General features: G+C 47.8%; 1 protein-coding gene across 3 annotated transcripts in view; it reads right to left on the reverse strand.

The window, feature by feature from the left end:
- Positions 1-19,612, reverse strand: part of LOC124034281 (transcription factor COE2) — a 40,647-nt gene that overhangs the window by 17,925 nt on the left and 3,110 nt on the right. For 2 of the 3 annotated variants that reach the window (XM_046347258.1, XM_046347260.1), the window contains exons 2-6: positions 18,970-19,126; positions 16,792-16,855; positions 15,625-15,680; positions 15,435-15,508; positions 13,867-13,935 (exon numbers count right to left, since the gene is read on the reverse strand). In XM_046347258.1, the coding sequence (XP_046203214.1) occupies positions 13,867-13,935; positions 15,435-15,508; positions 15,625-15,680; positions 16,792-16,855; positions 18,970-19,126 (420 nt within the window). The remainder of the gene's footprint in view (positions 1-13,866; positions 13,936-15,434; positions 15,509-15,624; positions 15,681-16,791; positions 16,856-18,969; positions 19,127-19,612) is intronic. The other variant, XM_046347259.1, reaches the window with a different exon arrangement.

Below are 19,612 nucleotides of genomic sequence, written 5' to 3' on the forward strand. Positions count from 1 at the left end.
TTGACAACTGTGTCAAAGCCAAACATTTAAACCACTAGTGCTGATTTATAGAGCTTGGTAGTGCTGTACAACCATCAGGCGCAAAAGTGCCTCAGCTGCGGCGGGGCAGTGAGGTGAGAGAGGGGTGAGAAGGGGGGACAGGGTAATAGAGGGACATGGATGGGGGCTGATGGACCCTTCTGATAAGTGCGAACGTGGACTTTTTGAACATTGCAATACCTTGGTCTTAAAATGACCTAACAACATCACTGCTGGCATGATGGTATCGGTTAAATCTTTAAAATAGTTGAATGTTGTTCCAGCACTTGGTACAATAAGAAAAGCGGGAGAGATAGAAAAGAGAGAGAGATGTAGGTATATTTAGTTATATGGATCTATGGCTGGACAGACTGACAGAGACATACACAGAGAGATCCAGGCTAGAGAGAACGTGAATGTTCATCCAGGATAGGGAATAGACCTCCCATCAGTAGTCTGACCTTTCCCAGCATGCTTTGTGAGTCCTATGGGATGAAAATTCAAAATACTCTCTCCAAACTGTCACACTGGAGTCGTTGAGCAGCCCATTGTGTATGGGAAGGTCTCATACATACCAATAAGAACCTTTACAATCCCCACACAACACCGATGACCCAAAACTGGTATTTCTAACTGAAGCAGCATGAATAATGTCAAAATGCTCAAATGTACATCAGAAATGTATCAGGTGCTCCCTCCAATACACATAACGATGATTCCTAGATACTGTCCTCCTAACACTGTCAAAACCAGTAGGCTTCCATGAGCCGATAATCACCTTTGAGTATTAAATACCCACATACCACAGCACATCCCAAACCCGCCTCAGAGAAGAACAAAGACAGAGAGATGGACGTCAGAGAGAGGAGAGAAACAACAACAGCATGAGAAGAGATGTCTTCTTAATTAGCCAGTAATGATAAGATCTGACAAACAACATCTGTTTCCAGAGAGAGAGGGAAGGAGAGGGGGAGGGAGGTAGAAAGGAGAGGTGATCGAAGGGAGGAATAGAGAGGGGCGGCGTGTAAAAGAAAGAATGCTGTGTAGCGTGACACCATAGAAGAACGAAGGAAGGAGTGAAGTAAAATGAAAAAGAGAGAGACAGGGAGACAGGGGGAGAGAATTCTGACAGGGTTGAGGGAATCTAGGAACCAGGACGGAAATGACAGATAGAAGGGAGAAAAACAGATCAGACTGAAGACAGACAGACAGACAGACAGACAGACAGACAGACAGACAGACAGACAGACAGACAGACAGACAGACAGACAGACAGACAGACAGACAGACAGACAGACAGACAGACAGACCGACAGCCAGAGCCAGAGCCAGAGCCAGAGCCAGAGCCAGAGCCAGAGCCAGAGCCAGAGCCAGAGCCAGACCAGACAGACAGACAGACAGACAGACAGACAGACAGACAGACAGACAGACAAAGAGAGAGAGACAGAGGGTAGAACTGGATAATGGCACAAGGAAGAGAAGGAGGGAGGGAGAGGTGGAACGTGTGTAGAGATCGGTATGGAATCACTCAGAGGTCCAGGGTGCTGTAATTTACTGTCCGTAGCTAATCCACAGCAAATGTGTGGAGCCATAGAGAGGAGCGGGAGAGAGTGGGAGGGAGGGCAGGAGGGAATAAGAGCGAGGAAAGGGTTGGAGGGGGATAGAGGAAGGGCAGGGGGACTGTTGGGCGCACAGCATGCCTGCTGGGAGGCTGTCAGCGGCCACATCACCCCCTGCCCTCAGCCCTGACAGATTCATCAAGAACATTTACACACACACACACACACACACACACACACACACACACACACACACACACACACACACACACACACACACACACACACACACACACACATACGACTATAAAACATCAAAAACGATATCAGGAGAATGCATATACAGACGTGTGTTGCTCTAAGGGCTACTAGATATTATAGAAACAGCTGCCTCTAACGCACCCATTTCAATAACAGGTTGTTATAATTACTCTATGACCATACTGTAGCATGGCATGCATGTCTAATATTCCATCTCTCTAAAAACTTTTATATGCATGTTTTCGGGGTAAATAGGGCTATAGGCCTAATTTAAATGTTGGGCTTTGAGGCAGTAAGGGGTAGTATGTTGAGGACGACTGGGGGGATACAGGGAAAATCTGAGTCCTCACTGGGAAATCAATTCTGTCCAGATTCCTGACAAACAGACAAACAAACAAACAAACTGGGTCCGGGCCAGCGGCAGGGGGCATCGTTAAATCCTTAGTGAAATGTAAGACCTTTATATGGGGGCTGACTGACCCCCTATCCACCCCCCACACCTCTTTGCCCCACCCCTACGCACCAGCATCCAGCCAAAGATAACAGCCCCTGTTCCTAAATACCACTGCTAACTGGCCTCTGACTCTGGCCTTTGACACACATGCCTGCCTGCTTGGAGGCTCCACACACACATCCATGTGCACACAAATTCTGATACACACAAACTCTGATAAACACACATCCATGTGCACACAAATTCTGATACAAACTCTGATACACACAAATCCATGTGTACACAAATTCTGATACACACAAACTCTGATACACACACATCCATGTACACACAAATTATCTCAAGTACTCTAAAATAAATCATGCTAATCTGGCCTCCTGAGAATGCTGCCCTACCAAAGGTGAAACCCATTAGTGGCCAGACAAATGGGAAGCTGCTTTCCCCTCTCCCTGTCCCAGTAACACAGCACCCAGTCCCAGCCACTCATGGAGAGTGTGGCCATTTTCAGTGCTATGAGCCCCCTTCCAAACCCCATGTTTACCCCCCTCCCTAAATCCCCATTCACCCACATTAGCCCATTTGCAGTCCATTCCCATTTCCTGTCAAAACATTTCTCTGCTGCGCTCCGTTTCCGACTTCCCCCTCTGTGCGCTCTCCTTAAGAAAACAACATATGCTTGTTCTGAGTGTTAGGGTTCAAGCCACGACACCCAACCCAACGCAGTCCAACGCAGCAAAAGGTGACAGCACAATCCAGTCATCTAATCTGCCACTCATGGTTCACTTCCTTTCTGTATTTGAGTCGTGGGTCTTCCTGGTTCACATGAGACCACATCACAAAATGAATTCTGACTCCTGACTCTGAATACTGTTCTCTCTCTCTGTGTTTCTTACAAGCACTACCTGTCAGTGAGTATTTGATCATTCAGACAGTGGCACCCTCTCCCTCTGTCTGTCTGTCTGTCTGTCATTCTCCTCCTCTCATTGCCTCCTGGGAGGAGATGCCCCCCACTCCTGTGCCAGCTGCTCAGACTGGCCCAGCCTGTGGTGTTGTGTGCAGTGGAGCTGCTGGGCCCCGTCTCTGTCTCCACTCACTGCCAGTCCCCTGTCTGAAGGGCTCCTGACAGAGGTCTGGAGGGACTGGACACTACCAGCCACCAGGGAGACGAGGTGCCTGTGACAGGGAAGTGAAGTGACTGGACACTACCAGCCACCAGGGAGACGAGGTGCCTGTGACAGGGAAGTGAAGGGACTGGAGGGATTGTGTGTGTGTGTGTGTGTGTGTGTGTGTGTGTGTGTGTGTGTGTGTGTGTGTGTGTGTGTGTGTGTGTGTGTGTGTGTGTGTGTGTGTGTGTGTGTGTGTGTGTGTGTGTGTGTGTGTGTGTGTGTGTGTGTGTGTGTGTGTGTGTGTGTGTGTGTGTGTGTGTGTGTGTGTGTGTGTGTGTGTCTTTAAAGACATTACAGATGTGTAGCTGTAATATTGAGAACGTATAGGATCAGCATGTAGGTAGATTGTGCCTGTAGCTATAGCTGGCTCAGTGAGTGCCTGTGAGGGGGATGTATATGTTTTGGCTAGAAGACATGGCACGCTACCAGAGGTAGTGGAGATGAGCCTGTATGGACGGCTTGTCATGCCATTGATCTGTGTATTTCAGATGCAGGATTCCTCCTCCTTCCCCTAAAATCAGGGCTCTCTGAGACATGTAAAAAATGGGTCTGGGAAGGAACCACCATTGTGGAAAGGGTGTCCAGACTACACAGGGGTGGTGGTGGTGTTGGAGGTGGTGGTGGAGGTGGAGGTGGAGGTAGTAGTGCTGGAGGTGGAGGTGTTGGTGGAGGTGGTGGAAGTGGAGGTGCAGGTGGAGGTGCAGGTGGAGGAGGTGGAGGTGGTGGAGGTGGAGGTGTTGGTGGAGGTGGTGGAAGTGGAGGTGCAGGTGGAGGAGGTGGAAGTGGAGGTGCAGGTGGAGGTGCAGGTGGAGGAGGTGGTGGTGGAGGTGGTGGTGGAGGTGGAGGTGGTGGTGGTTTAGGAGGTGGTGGAGGTAGTGGTGGTAGAAGGGGCCAATATGTCTGTTAACTAGGATCTCCACTCTGACATGCACTGCTGCTGGAGACCATGTCGTCCTACTCTGAACTCCAAGGCTAAAGGAGTTACAGATTCTGTGATCGTGAGAAACAATCTCTAAAACTGACACTGTTCACATCTCCAAGAGGACAAATGATGAGGTAACAGGGCCATTTGGCTTCTACTAGGCATCTGGGAGAGGTGAGGAATTTGACCCCCTGACATAGTCAAAAATGGTTGCTGTTTCCATTTTTTTGGCCAGTTGTTTAATGTTACTTTCCAAAAGCTCTGCTCCCTGCATGTTCCCGGGGGCTCTGTTGAGAGGGGCGGGTGATGTTCCCCTCCATTAAAATTACAGTGAGAGGCTAAGAGGCAAGCTCGCACAGGGAGCAGGGACCTGCCAACACAGATGTACAGGAGCTCAGAACGCAACAGAGGCAACACACAGAGGCAACACACAGAGGCAGCACACCGATGGCAACACACAGAGGCAACACACAGAGGCAACACACAGAGGCAACACACAGAGGCAAGACACAGAGGCAACACACAGAGGCAACACACAGAGGCAGCACACCGATGGCAACACACAGAGGCAACACACAGAGGCAACACACAGAGGCAACACACAGAGGCAACACACCGATGGCAACACACAGAGGCAACACACAGAGGCAACACACAGAGGCAACACACAGAGGCAACACACAGAGGCAACACACAGAGGCAGCACACCGATGGCAACACACAGAGGCAACACACAGAGGCAACACACAGAGGCAACACACAGAGGCAACACACAGAGGCAACACACAGAGGCAACACACAGAGGCAGCACACAGAGGCAACACACAGAGGCAACACACAGAGGCAACACACAGAGGCAGCACACCGATGGCAACACACAGATGCAGCACACAGAGGCAGCACACCGAGGCAGCACACCGAGGCAGCATAACAAACACACAGATATATCTTACGTATAGGGGAAAAGAGAGAGAGAAAGGGATAGAAGGAAGGAAAGAAAGACGGGAGAGACAGGCTGACAGACAGACAGAAAATAAGATCCAGACACATTGTCAAACAGTCCCTGATAGATGTGGTTGTTGAAGAGTCAGACAGATTGTCAAACAGTCCCTGACATGCTGACCACACCGCTCACATCACAAAATACATTTACACATACATGTTATTCAGTCATTGCACCCACAATGCTGGTGTGCGTCAATGAGCGTCTGCGTTGCCAGGCGCTAAAATAGATGTGGCTTCTATTTGTGATGCAGAATGCGATGCAAGTCCTGCCTCTGCCATCTCCTCATTGGCTTTTAGAAGCATATACCCACGTGCCATCTCCTCATTGGTTATACCCACGTGGGTGATTGAAAGATGAACTGAGCGGTCATGGTAATGCACCTTATTATGAAAGTTAGTTGCCAATCGACATATAAAGTCCAAAGAAAAAAAGCCTGGAAGGAGAAGAGATGACTAGAAACGATTCGGTTGACCGTTTTATAGGTGGATTAATTGTCGCAGTAGAGGACCTTGTGCATTTCAGGTAAAATAACAACTGAACGTTTATATCCCAGGACAAATTAGCTAGCAACAGCAAGCTAGCTAGCTAAATAAGACAAATTAGCTAGCAACTGCATGCTAGCTAGCTAAATTGCCATAAATGTTTAACGCTTTTCAAACTGTCCCCAAATTAATATAATTGGTTCAGAGTTTGTTTTGATATTGTAACCTGCGTATCGTGATCGTATTTGGTGTGGGGGGGACAAAATAATTTTTGCGCACAATGGCGCACGCGGAAGCACGAGGAAGCACGCGGAAGCACGCGGAAGCACGCGGAAGCACGCGGAAGCACGCGGAAGCACGCGCGCGTCCGGTTTGGGCATGGTGATAGAGATGTGGTTGTTGAAGAAAGGCATTCAGATACAAATTAACAAATGATATCTGAATGCTATATTGTCAATCTGTCCAGAGGAATCCGTGTGGATTCCAACAGATAGCACGTGCAAAACATTTACTGAAATAATCCTCATCCAAATGAAGACATTAGAAATTGACCCAAATGATTTTCTAGAAGTAAAAGCAATTTAGTGAAAATTGATTTAAAAGCAACCGTGTGCACACTTTCATTCGCTGCTATGTGACGGCCAGATAAAACAACCCAACGTGCACATAACTAGAATCAGGAGTAGAAGATCAATACGGCCCATAATGCAAGATGAAGAGCAACGGATTCCTCTTAGGGTCAACTATTTGAACTCTTCGCAAGGGAGCTCTAATCACATTTCTAAAAGTGGGCTTGACCACAACCATTACTGCTGCCTATAATAAGCATTTTTTAAATCATTTAACACATAGGAAAGGATTTATCTGGTCTAATTGATGAGAAGAAAAAAACTTGCTGAGGAGGATTTTGTATGTTCTCATTGACAGAAAGGAAAACGAATGTATCTCTCTCTTGCATCCAGGCTTTGTGAAGTGGCTTGTTGTTTTGAAGGGGGGAAGGGAAAAGCGATATTGACAAAATTGGAAAATTCCCATTGATTATTCCTCTTTCCTCAGAGTGGTGTGGCTTGTTAAAAAAGACCCCTCTTGAAAACACGATCAATTAGTGAGATAGTGCATGCCATTGATCCCCTCTCCACACTCTCTCCTCCCCTGCCTCCCTTCTCCTCCCTTACAATGGATCTTTCATGCTTTCCTTATGACCATCTATTGATTCCAACCTCCTACCCAAATGTAAAACCACGGTCATACACTCCAACCCTGCCCCCTCCCATTAACCAATCCAAACTTCCCATTCCTACAAACACTAACACTAATACTGACTGTCTGCCTCTGCTGTAAAGCATGCTCCTCTATAAACACAGAGGCTAGCGCTCATATAGTTCTCTAAAGGTCAGGGGTCATCTGGCCGTAATGCCACTGTTAACTGACCTGTCTGTCTCTGAGTAGAGAGTAGAACTCCTTAGGTTGGAGGAGGGAGGGACACACACAGAGATGTGTTCTGGTATATGTAAGTTAGACAAGCACTGAGAAAATATCAAAGCCAGATAATGCAAAAGCTGTGACAGCAAGGCCTGTAAAAAAAACAGAACATATCAGAGAATGGAGTATGGAGTTCTATGCTACAGCCACACAGTCAGTTCTCTTTGAAACAGATCATTTAATCACAAGTGAGTCATTCAGCAACAGGGCACGTGTGAACGTAATCCACAATTTGAAATTGGCAAAACAGAGGAATCAATCAGTCAATTAATCAATCAAAGATAATTTACATCTTCAAAACAAAGAGGTCCCCCGCGATTGCATAAGATAGTCAGTGAGTGAGTGACATATTCAACAATGACAAGACTAGTAAACGCTGCAAGCAGTATGACCTGATCAGTGCTTTATATGAAGAGGAGTAAGGGTGTCTTAAAGAGTCCTCTCCCCATTCTGACTAACCCCCAACGCCTCCAAGCCCCCTACCCCCACTCCTGCATCCCGCCATCCCTCCCTATGGATCAGCTGTGATCTCCTCTCTCCCCTTTCACTCAAATCAGGATTAGGGAGAAGGAGGGAGCGGAGCAGCAGGAGGGGATTGGGAGGGGGGGGACAATATGGAAAGGAGATTAGAAAATAGGGGGTTTGGGGAATTGCAAACTCCCTTGTACTTGGGTAGGTGTCCTAATGACACTGCCTAATTATCACAACATTTGATGGGCTAGGATGAGGGGGGGATAAGGAAACACGAGGCAGAGAAAGAGAGAAAGACAAGGGCAGAAAGGAAGTGAAAGACAGATAGAAAGAGTGTGGTAGAAACACTGGTATAAGCATGAGAATCCAAGAGAATCCCAAAGAGAAGAGTAAGAGAGAGAGAGAGAGAGAGAGAGAGAAGCACAGATATATATATATATATATATATATATATATATATATATATATATAGAGAGAGAGAGAGAGAGAGAGAGAGAGAGAGAGAGAGAGAGAGAGAGAGAGAGAGAGAGAGAGAGAAAGAGATTCAGTGGCAGTAAGGGGGTTGCAGTAGGGAGGGTGGCAGTAGGGGTGGCAGTAAGGGGGTTGCAGTAGGGAGGGTGGCAGTAGGGGTGGCAGTAGGGGTGGCAGTAGGGAGGGTGGCTGTAGGGAGGGTGGCAGTAGGGAGGGTGGCAGTATGGGTGGCAGTAAGGGGGTTGCAGTAGGGAGGGTGGCAGTATGGGTGGCAGTATGGGTGGCAGTAGGGAAGGTGGCAGTAGGGAGGGTGGCTGTAGGGAGGGTGGCAGTAGGGGTGGCAGTAGGGAGGGTGGCAGTAGGGAGGGTGGCAGTAGGGGTGGCAGTAGGGGTGGCAGTAGGGAGGGTGGCAGTAGGGGTGGCAGTAGGGGTGGCAGTAGGGAGGGTGGCAGTAGGGGTGGCAGTAGGGAGGGTGGCAGTAGGGAGGGTGGCAGTAAGGGTGGCAGTAGGGGTGGCAGTAGGGGTGGCAGTAGGGGGTGGCAGTAGGGAGGGTGGCAGTAGGGGTGGCAGTAGGGGTGGCAATAGGGAGGGTGGCAGTAGGGATGGCAGTAGGGAGGGTGGCAGTAGGGAGGGTGGCAGTAGGGAGGGTTGCAGTAGGGAGGGTGGCAGTAGGGAGGGTGGCAGTAGGGGTGGCAGTAGGGGTGGCAGTAGGGGGGGTGGCAGTAGGGAGGGTGGCAGTAGGGGTGGCAGTAGGGGTGGCAATAGGGAGGGTGGCAGTAGGGATGGCAGTAGGGAGGGTGGCAGTAGGGAGGGTGGCAGTAGGGAGGGTTGCAGTAGGGAGGGTGGCAGTAGGGAGGTTGGCAGTAGGGAGGGTGGCAGTAGGGAGGGTGGGCCCCGGCACGCTGCATGTTAATTGGAGAACAGGTGTTGGGGCTGGGAGCAGGAGGATGATTACTGCACCCTCAAAAACAACCCACACCCCCACCCACCACACACACACACACACACAAATCATTTAGGCCCCAAGCAGTGACAGGGGTAAAAGTCAGACAATGGGTCACATACACACAGTTGCACATGCATCCATACACTATAAATGCATAAATAAATAAACATCTGTGCACAAACACACACAAACAGAAACATATATTAATTTATGTAACACAAACAATGTACATATTCACACAGACACATTCTCCCTCTCTCACACATATACACATACAAACCCACAAGAAATACATTTGGGATTTCTGCAAGGACACAGTGCAACAAATTCCAACAGCTTATCCCAAATTACATAGCTGCTAATAGGCTGCTCCCCAAGGAGAGGGATCCATGAGCCTGTCAAGAGGGAAAAGCTCCTATCAGGTCTGGATGGGCACAGTGTGATTAGGTCAACGATCCCATTTAAAACCATCCTCACAGCACCACCATCAGCCTGCACAGGCTCACACACTGATACAGATCCTCCAATTCACAAGCCCCCTGCACTACTTATGAACAATCTTTGGAGAGGTTTAGCCATGGAAGATGGAGGAAAAGGATAGTTGGGAAAGTAATGCACTAAATGAGAAAAACAGCTGCTCCTAGGGATTCTGGGAAAATCCAAAAGACAACAGCCCAATTTTTCCGTTATATGAAAACTATCTTCAGCAGAGATCCTCTGAGACACACTGTCAACAGCCAGCCAGCTTGAACAGAGGAGAAAAAGAGAGAGAGAAATCTTTGACATGTATGAAGTGAGCGTATTTTAGGAGGGAGGGAGGGAGGGAGGGAGGGAGGGAGGGAGGGAGGGAGGGAGGGAGGGAGGGAGGGAGGGGAGGGAGGGAGGGAGGGAGGGAGGGAGGGAGGGAGGGAGGGAGGGAGGGAGGGGTGCAATGAAGGTTGAAGAGATGACATCACAGAAAAGCTATTGTACATAGGTCTGCTTAAGAGCATTCATCACAGTGGTTAACTCCATGCAGACCCTGTGTGACTTCCAAAATCCCTGGGACGTGGAAGCCCTCACACATGCCGATTAAGGTAACGCTCTGTCTCCCTAAAGCCTGATAACTGGCTGTCAGTTGGGGAGGCTGCAGACAAGACATATGTGTGAACCCTCACATTGCATGATAGACCCTAACTCTTCATGATTCTGACAGGGATGTTTTTTATTCATACAGTATATATGGCAGGAGTTTAGGACTGTGTACAGAGGGTTTTTTGTAGGACAGTGTGGACTAAGTGCAAGGGGCAGTCACAGTGTTCTGTGTGCTGACCACCAGTGCATAGGAGGCAGGCAGACAGGCAGACAGACAGACAGACAGACAGACAGACAGGCAGGCAGGCAGGCAGGCAGGCAGGCAGGCAGGCAGGCAGACAGACAGACAGACAGACAGACAGACAGACAGACAGACAGACAGACAGACAGACAGACAGACAGACAGACAGACAGACAGACAGACAGACAGGCAGGCAGGCAGGCAGACAGGCAGGCAGGCAGGCAGGCAGGCAGGCAGGCAGGCAGGCAGGCAGGCAGACAGACAGACAGACAGACAGACAGACAGACAGACAGACAGACAGACAGACAGACAGACAGACAGACAGACAGACAGACAGACAGACAGACAGACAGACAGACAGACAGAGTGTACAGTATCTGCATGTGTTAGCAGCACAGTCACTAACAAACACAGATGCTTACATTAGCAGTGACAGGTATACTGCAGAGACGCTAACTATCACAGACGTATGCCTCAGTGTCATAAAGACTCACAGGGTGGGTGCACTCCATTAACCCATTATAGTCTAAGCCCTGTCTAAGCCGGGGGAGGGGGGGCTCTACTAAGCTATATGGAATTGTTTTAAGAAGGTCATACCAAGGATCATTTTGCTATTTGATCTTGAATTGTAAGACCCCTTGAAGTATAATTTTTTTTATTTGGCCTTACTTCTATTAGCCCATACAAATACATTGAATAAGAGATGAACTACATGGAACAACAGATAGTCCCCAACAAAAAGGATGTTTGTTCTGAAGTGTCTGTCCTATATCCAAGATATATACTTTTTTACATGTATTTAACCCCTTATTTTTGGCACTAAACAGTCCATATATTCTTCCATTAATTTGTTCAACTGGTACCGCAGGACCTTCACCCGAGTCTTATGAGGCAAAACAACTAACATAGAGCAAAACAACCAACATAGAGCAAAACAACCAACATAGAGCAAAACAACCAACATAGAGCAAAACAACCAACGTAGAGCAAAACAACTAACATAGAGCAAAACAACTAACATAGAGCAAAACAACCAACATAGAGCAAAACAACCAACATAGAGCAAAACAACTAACATAGAGCAAAACAACTAACATAGAGCAAAACAACCAACATAGAGCAAAACAACTAACATAGAGCAAAACAACCAACATAGAGCAAAACAACCAACATAGAGCAAAACAACTAACAGAGCAAAACAACTAACATAGAGCAAAACAACCAACATAGAGCAAAACAACCAACATAGAGCAAAACAACTAACATAGAGCAAAACAACTAACATAGAGCAAAACAACTAACATAGAGCAAAACAACTAACATAGAGCAAAACAACTAACATAGAGCAAAACAACTAACATAGAGCAAAACAACCAACATAGAGCAAAACAACTAACATAGAGCAAAACAACCAACATAGAGCAAAACAACTAACATAGAGCAAAACAACTAACATAGAGCAAAACAACTAACATAGAGCAAAACAACCAACATAGAGCAAAACAACTAACATAGAGCAAAACAACCAACATAGAGCAAAACAACTAACAGAGCAAAACAACTAACATAGAGCAAAACAACCAACATAGAGCAAAACAACCAACATAGAGCAAAACAACTAACATAGAGCAAAACAACTAACATAGAGCAAAACAACCAACATAGAGCAAAACAACCAACATAGAGCAAAACAACTAACATAGAGCAAAACAACTAACATAGAGCAAAACAACTAACATAGAGCAAACCAACCAACAGAGCAAAACATCTAACATAGAGCAAAACAACTAACATAGAGCAAAACAACTAACATAGAGCAAAACAACTAACATAGAGCAAAACAACTAACATCGAGCAAAACAACTAACATAGAGCAAAACAACCAACATGTACTTGTTCATGAGAGTCTCACCCTTCCACAGAGGGGTCATACTGTGTAGCCCAAACTGTTAGGATGTTATAGACAGAAGTTGGCAGATCGGCTGTACCGACTTCAGACGAGTCCCAAGACGCTTGTGTAGGATTGAGACGCATCCAATGCAAATAAAAACTGATATCTCTATCTTAAAATCTATCTTATTTTTTTACCCCTTTTTCATTATATTGAATTGGTAGTTACTGTCTTGTCCCATCGCTGCAACTCCCGTACAGAGGTCGAGAGCCATGCGTCCTCTGAAACACAACCCTGCCAAGCCACACTGCTCGCTTAACATGGAAGCCAGCCACACCAATGTGTCAGAGGAAACACCATCCAACTAGCAACCGTGTCAGCGTGCATGCGCCAGCGAGCAGGATGGTACAAGGATATCCTGGACAGCCAAACCCTCCCCTAACCCAGATGACGCTGGGCCAATTACGCGTCTCCCAGTCGCGGCCTGCTGTGACACCTCCCAGGATCAAACCCGGATCTGTAGTGACACCTCTAGCACTGAGATGCAGTGCCTTAGACCACTGCACCACTCGGGGGCCCCTAAAACATTTTTTTGATGGGAATGTTTTATTATGCTAATTAGATTTCCGCGGGGGCGTGGACATCGACTCCATGGGGTTAAAGGCATCTGGCACAGCAACACAGACCTAGAGGGTGAGCTCCCAAATACACACACACCCACAACAACACACACGGACTGTACACACTTGCACACATATTTAACATGCAGACATGCATGCACCTCGCCATCACCCTTACACATCCCCACCCTGCCCTCTGTCCCATTGCCCCCACTAACCATTCCTCTCCCACTAGGTCCTCTGTCCTTACTGGCCAATAGAGACAACAGCTTATTTGTGAGATCTCATCACATGGATCTTGGTCTCTGCCCTCTCTCTCTCTCCCCCTCTCTCTCTCTCTCTCTCTCTCTCTCTCTCTCTCTCTCTCTCTCTCTCTCTCTCTCTCTCTCTCCCTCTCTCTCTCCCTCTCTCCCCCTCTCTCTCTCTCTCTCTCCCCCTCTCTCTCTCTCTCTCTCTCTCTCTCTCTCTCTTCTCTCTCTCTCTCTCTCTCTCTCTCTCTCTCTCTCTCTCTCTCTCTCTCTCTCTCTCTCTCTCTCTCTCTCTCTCTCTCTCTCTCTCTCTCTCTCTCTCTCTCTCTCGTTCTCTCCCTCTCTCTCACTCTCTCTCCCTCTCTCTCTCTCTCTCTCTGAGTAAATGTCCATGAATTGATGTTTGTGTGAGTAGTGAGTATTTCTGCATCTGAGTATGTCTGGACATCTTAGAGGCATGAGAGGGACAGTTGAGGGGGAGACAGTGGAACACAGGCTCAGTTGGGGTGTTTGACGTTGTCAGGGTTGTGTGAGCGGGTGACAGGTGCTGTTACCTGTCAATGATGACGGGGTCAGAGGGCGTCTCGTTGCGGTTTCCACAGCTTTTCTTCTCACAACAGCGACTGTGTTCCAAAAGAACAACCAGAAAACACAACAACACAGTGAGTGAAACAAACCAGCATGACAGGACTGATCTTTCCTTTGGCCCGTCCACCGTTCCAGACTGCACTGATCCAGGGAAACAAAAAGGGTAAAGGAGAGGAGGGGAGAAAGAGACAAAAGAATAAAAGAAAGGGGAGAAAAGGTACAACAACGGACCATACAAACAGGGAGACATTATTCAGAAGTGAAAAGCCAGCCTGGCAATCTGTCACATTGATTTCGAAATCAAACTCAACCCCCACCCAATCACCCACAGACAAACACATCAACACACACACCCACACACGCACACAGCATCCTACAATTCGTCAGCAGTCCTGTCTGTGGAGCCTGCTGGCCCCCCCGGCCCACCCTCCAAGTCCCCTCCGCTGCATAACAAAAAGTGCCCCCACCCCTAACCATCTGCCACTCCTACACCTCGCTTCACCCCTCTCGTGTCCCAGCTTGGCCCTGCCCCCCTCTGCCCCCCCTCCGCCCCCCTGTCAGACGGCCTCACTCCCCAGCTGTGACGCTTTGCCCTCTGCCTCCCCAGCTCTGTTATTAGCCAGCTGTGAGTCACATTCGGGCATCTGTTGGCTAAACAATGGCAAAGCCCACTCAGTCTTAGCCCCTCTTTCCCTGCCAAACCCCCCCTCTCCTTCCCCCTCCTGCCCTCAAACCCTGGGTCACTGCCCCACTTCCCCAGCAGTCACTCGCTCTCTCCCTCTGTCCCTCTCTTCCTACCTCCAAAAACATAACATGCATAGTGAGGAAGCTCAGTCTTACTAAAGCACCATAACGGCAGCCCTCGTCTTTCACCCTGACCCATTGCTGCCACACTGTCTTATGCCTTCTACACATTATGCAGAGTTTCCATGCACTCTGTTGGAAACTAAAGCTTTCAGAAATCAGAGAAACTACTCTAATTGTATGTTTCAACAGGGTTCCATTGTGGACCATTGTCCATGTAAAACGTAAGGGGCTGAGGTGGTGATGGGGGTTAGGGGGGGGGTTAATTATACCCTGAGCATGTTTCAGTGGAGGTTCAAGGAAGTCTGGCCCCCGTAGCTCCCCATGTCCGTGAGGGATGCTCCAGAGAGAAACAGGAGCTGGTAGGGGACTCGGGGGCTACAGGAGAAGGCGGCAGGGGGCTCACACTGTAACAAGCCTGAAGACAGACAGGCTATACTTTCACTTCAACCCCATTCAACCCCAGTCTTATTTTCAAATGGCATACCACATGTCAGACACATCAAGACAAAACAAAGAGACATGGGTGATGGATATTTTGAAGAATATGATTTCCTCCATCTGTGTGTGTGTGTGTGTGTGTGTGTGTGTGTGTGTGTGTGTGTGTGTGTGTGTGTGTGTGTGTGTGTGTGTGTGTGTGTGTGTGTGTGTGTGTGTGTGTGTGCGTGCGTGCGTGCGTGCGTGCGTGCGTGCGTGCGTGCGTGCGTGTGTGTGTGTGTGTGTGGCTCACCTGCACATAACCTCGTGAGTGAGCAGAACACGGCACATTTCAGGATTCTTGTTCTGTCCCTCATATGCTATGGGCTGAGAGAGAGGGAGAGCGAGTGATGGGGGAATTAGATTTCATGTGCAATCAATCAAGCTGTAATCAGGAGTTCCACAGCAGGCTAAATCCAGTCAAGGCAAACAGGGCTCCTTACCTGTTTAGTGACTGAGTCAATAAGTCGTGCATAAAGATCCTGTTCCGTACGAACCCCTGCACACAGACACATACACAATCAGTAAAGGAAACTAAACTGGACTCATCTCACAACGACAACCTAATCCTGAAGGGATGGGATATGAGTGTTTTAGACGGGACATTTATTTGATTCCCACAATGGCCATTCCCTGGGTCATCCATACAGGTCAGATGAGGAGCAGTGGAGGGCTTTAGGAGTATGGGATCTGACAGAGAGCCTCCCAGCATGCTTTTAGAAAACACCTGAATCTTTGGTCTCTGGGCGCTTCAAAACTACTGGTTTTACTTCCTTGAAAGCTGCCGTCGATGTAATGAATTGCATCTGAAGAGCACCACGTTTTATCATTGGGATTTTATTATGAAGCCTATGCAGAATACTGCTTTTAAAACGGGTTCCTTTCATCAAAGTCTCAATCTGGAGGCCTTTGATATGGCTTGGGGGAAGGGGAAGGGAGGGTGTAGAGGCAGGCATGTGTGTACAGTGTATGTGTATGAGTGTGTATGGTGGGGGTCTTTCTGGTACATGTCTTTTATCTCCTCTCCCATGGGTGCCATGGCGATATCAGAGGAGGGGCAGTGGAGGCTAATGGGAACCAGAAATCTCTTTGCATATCCCTTATCTGATGTTGTAACACCCCGTGGGGCACTGTGTACCTTGTTTCCCTGTTTATGGGCAAGGAAGCAGCTCCACACACAACTAAATCTGGGGCTCAAAAAACTCTGAAATTGGATGAGTGGATAGATATTTAGAAGAAGGATTAGGTGGGATGAGAGGCAGAGGAAGTGGCAGGGAGAAGACCACTGGGAGAGAGAGGGTGGGGGGTTTCAAGTGGGCTTTTTGCTCTCATATTTGGAACGCATGAGAAGTGGTTATGTCCATATCATGTCCATTCCATGACCATACCATTAAGATGCAGAATAGTGTTTGGTCTGTGGTCCGGCTCAGGACAACCTGTTCCTCCTCCCACTCTGAAGTGGTCAGACACTAAAATGTCTCTGGGACAAAGAATCAAGAGACATGAAACCACACAGAACATCAATACCCGAGTGGCCACGTTCTCACACTGACATGAATGGGACATGCTGCTATCTGATGCTATGGCTGATGATTTGAAGGTGCACTCACCATTGCTGTAGAGGAGCTGTATCTTGTAGTGCGTGCCGTTGTTGGTCTTTTCTCCCGTCTGCTCCTTGGAATGAGACGACAAACAGACAAACAGGCAAAGAGACAAACAGACAAACAGACAAACGCACAGATGCAGTTATAGCACCGGTGAGGGCACAGTTAAGCACAGTTAAGTACATCTGGGCATCACTAAGCGCAGTTAAGCAGAGTCAGGCTCCTCTAATCCTGCACTTCATCCTTCCCTGGGAGTGGTGCGGGGATCCCAGGATGTAGGCTCAAACCCCCAGATGGGACCCTGCACTGGGCTCCAGAGCTGGGTGCTTAACCTTGAGTTAGCTCCTCTTTTTAGAAGTTGAACTGCAGCACATCTGACGTGAAATCCTAAAGCCGTGGGATCTGTATGATCAAATGAAATAGAGTGTACCCATTATCATGTATGCTATGAAACAGTGAATGTGTGCACAAGCTCGCGTGTGTGTGTGCATGTGTGCATGTGCGCAATGTGTCTGTCTGTGTGCGTAGGCCTACTCTGGATATTCCAGTGAGTGGAAACGACTGTAGTGCTGCGAGAGTGAGCAGCAGTTCGACCTTGACAGAGAAACTTCCCTTCCTCCATCCTTTCTTCCCCCATCCTTTCTTCCCCATCCTTTCTTCCCCCATCCTTTCTTCCCCCTGGCTCTACACCACCCTCTTTCATTTTATCACTCTCTTTCTTTCCCTTTCCAGTCTCTTGCTAACTGGTCTCAAAGGAATCCTCCCTGGTCCAATAACCCAGGGAGCCGTCATCTCTGAGCAAAAAGAGAGGAAGACAGAGATAGGGAGAAAGTAAGAGATAGGAGAGGAAGACAGAGATAGGGAGAAAGTAAGAGATAGGAGAGGAAGACAGAGATAGGGAGAAAATAAGAGATAGGAGAGGAAGACAGAGATAGGGAGAAAGTAAGAGATAGGAGAGGAAGACAGAGATAGGAAGAAAGTAAGAGATAGGAGAGGAAGGAAAGAAATGAACATATTAAGAGAGATGAGCGAAGGTAAGAAAGAGAGAAATATACAATTTACAGTAGAGACTGGAACATAATGTTTCGTAAATATTCACAGAGGAACATTTATATACCCATATCACCCTTCTACCTCTGAATAACAACAAAACCAGATGCCAGGTTAAACATGCAGAAAATGAACTCCTCTGCAGCCGTCATATCATTCTGTCTTGACATGGCTGTGTGTGTGGCACTAGGGGAAACACTGACAGTCCTCAGCCCTGGCATTAGCACTGACACACTCTCTCTCTCTGTCTGTAAAACAAAACCGTGTTTGAACTTCCTTTGACAGGACAGTGCCCTCTTTTCTCTCTCTCGAGGGGAGAGCTGTTACCAGTTTGGACCACAAGCCTCACACTCCCAGCTCGAGTTTAACCACAAGGCAAAACCATCCATCAACACTGGGCATAAGGCTTCCACCACGCAGTGTACCCCTCCCCTGCCCTGTCGCTCTCTGTCTGTCTCTCTTGTTCTCTCAAAACTCTCCTTTTCTTTCTCTCTCTCTCTCTCCCTCTCAATCTGACTGCCACTCTGCACCTCTTCCTCTCCTTCTTTTGACCCAATGTCTGACCTGAGGAATGTACTTCTCCCCCCTCCGCAGTATTTATAATGTGAGGGTGGGAGGAAAAGAGACTGATGATTTGGTCACGGTAAAACTTTGGTCACGGTAAAACAAGTAGTGATGTCCCACTAATGAGTAAGGCTGTTAATTAGTCATTAGGTATTAGTTTTCAATCGCTCACCATCAGCTCATTGGGAGGGAGGCTTGTAACATGGAGCTGTCAGCTGTTCAATAAGCTCAGCTTTATAGGGGACATGTAAGGTCAAGTCAAACACCTGGACACTACAGGTTGCATAGAAATGTCCTGCTATGGGTTGGGTAAATGTGTAAATGTGGTCAGCTTAAAGTTTTGCTGCATTTGCTGTAATAGCCAGAGAAATCTTCATTCTATTTCTATAGTAAGAGCTGCCACCTTTTCTTCACTCTCTCTTGTAAACTTACGGAAACTAACTTGAGACGTGTGATTTGATTTCAATAATAGCGAACACAGAGGACATGCGTAATAAAGAGAAATCCATGGAGAAATATGCACACATTTACTCACACAGTCAACAAACTGAAACAAACAAACACACACACCTTGTCCTGTTCCACAAAGTCCACGAAGGAAGTCCTCTCCACCTCTACAGGCTGTCCGTGTCTGTCATAGAGTGCCAGGACGAAGTGGAAGAAGTTGGACTTGCGCAGGTTAGAGGGGGGCTGCTTCTCAAAGTGGGCCCTGGAGAGAGCTACACCACTGTAGAGAGGAGAGGAGAGGAGAGGAGAGGAGAGGAGAGGAGAGGAGAGGAGAGGAGAGGAGAGGAGAGGAGAGGAGAGGAGAGGAGAGGAGAGGAGAGGAGAGGAGAGGAGAGGAGAGGAGAGGAGAGGAGAGGAGAGGAGAGGAGAGGAGAGGAGAGGAGAGGAGAGGAGAGGAGAGGAGAGGAGAGGAGAGGAGAGGAGAGGAGAGGAGAGGGAAATTCACTTACACTATATCACAATCCTCAGTCACACATAGCAAACACTCTTAAAATCTAATCAAAATCACATTTTTTTGGTCACATACACGTGTTTAGCAGATGTTATTGCAGGTGTAGCAAAATGCTTGTGTTTCTCGCTCCAACAGTGCAGTGATATCTAACAATTTCACGACATATACCCAATACACACAAAACTAAGTAAAGGAATGGAATTAAGAATATATAAATATATGGACGAGCAATGTCAGAGCGGCATAGACTAAGAT

The sequence above is a fragment of the Oncorhynchus gorbuscha genome, linkage group LG04, assembly GCF_021184085.1.
Source record: "Oncorhynchus gorbuscha isolate QuinsamMale2020 ecotype Even-year linkage group LG04, OgorEven_v1.0, whole genome shotgun sequence".
NCBI classification, from domain to species: Eukaryota; Metazoa; Chordata; class Actinopteri; order Salmoniformes; family Salmonidae; genus Oncorhynchus; species Oncorhynchus gorbuscha.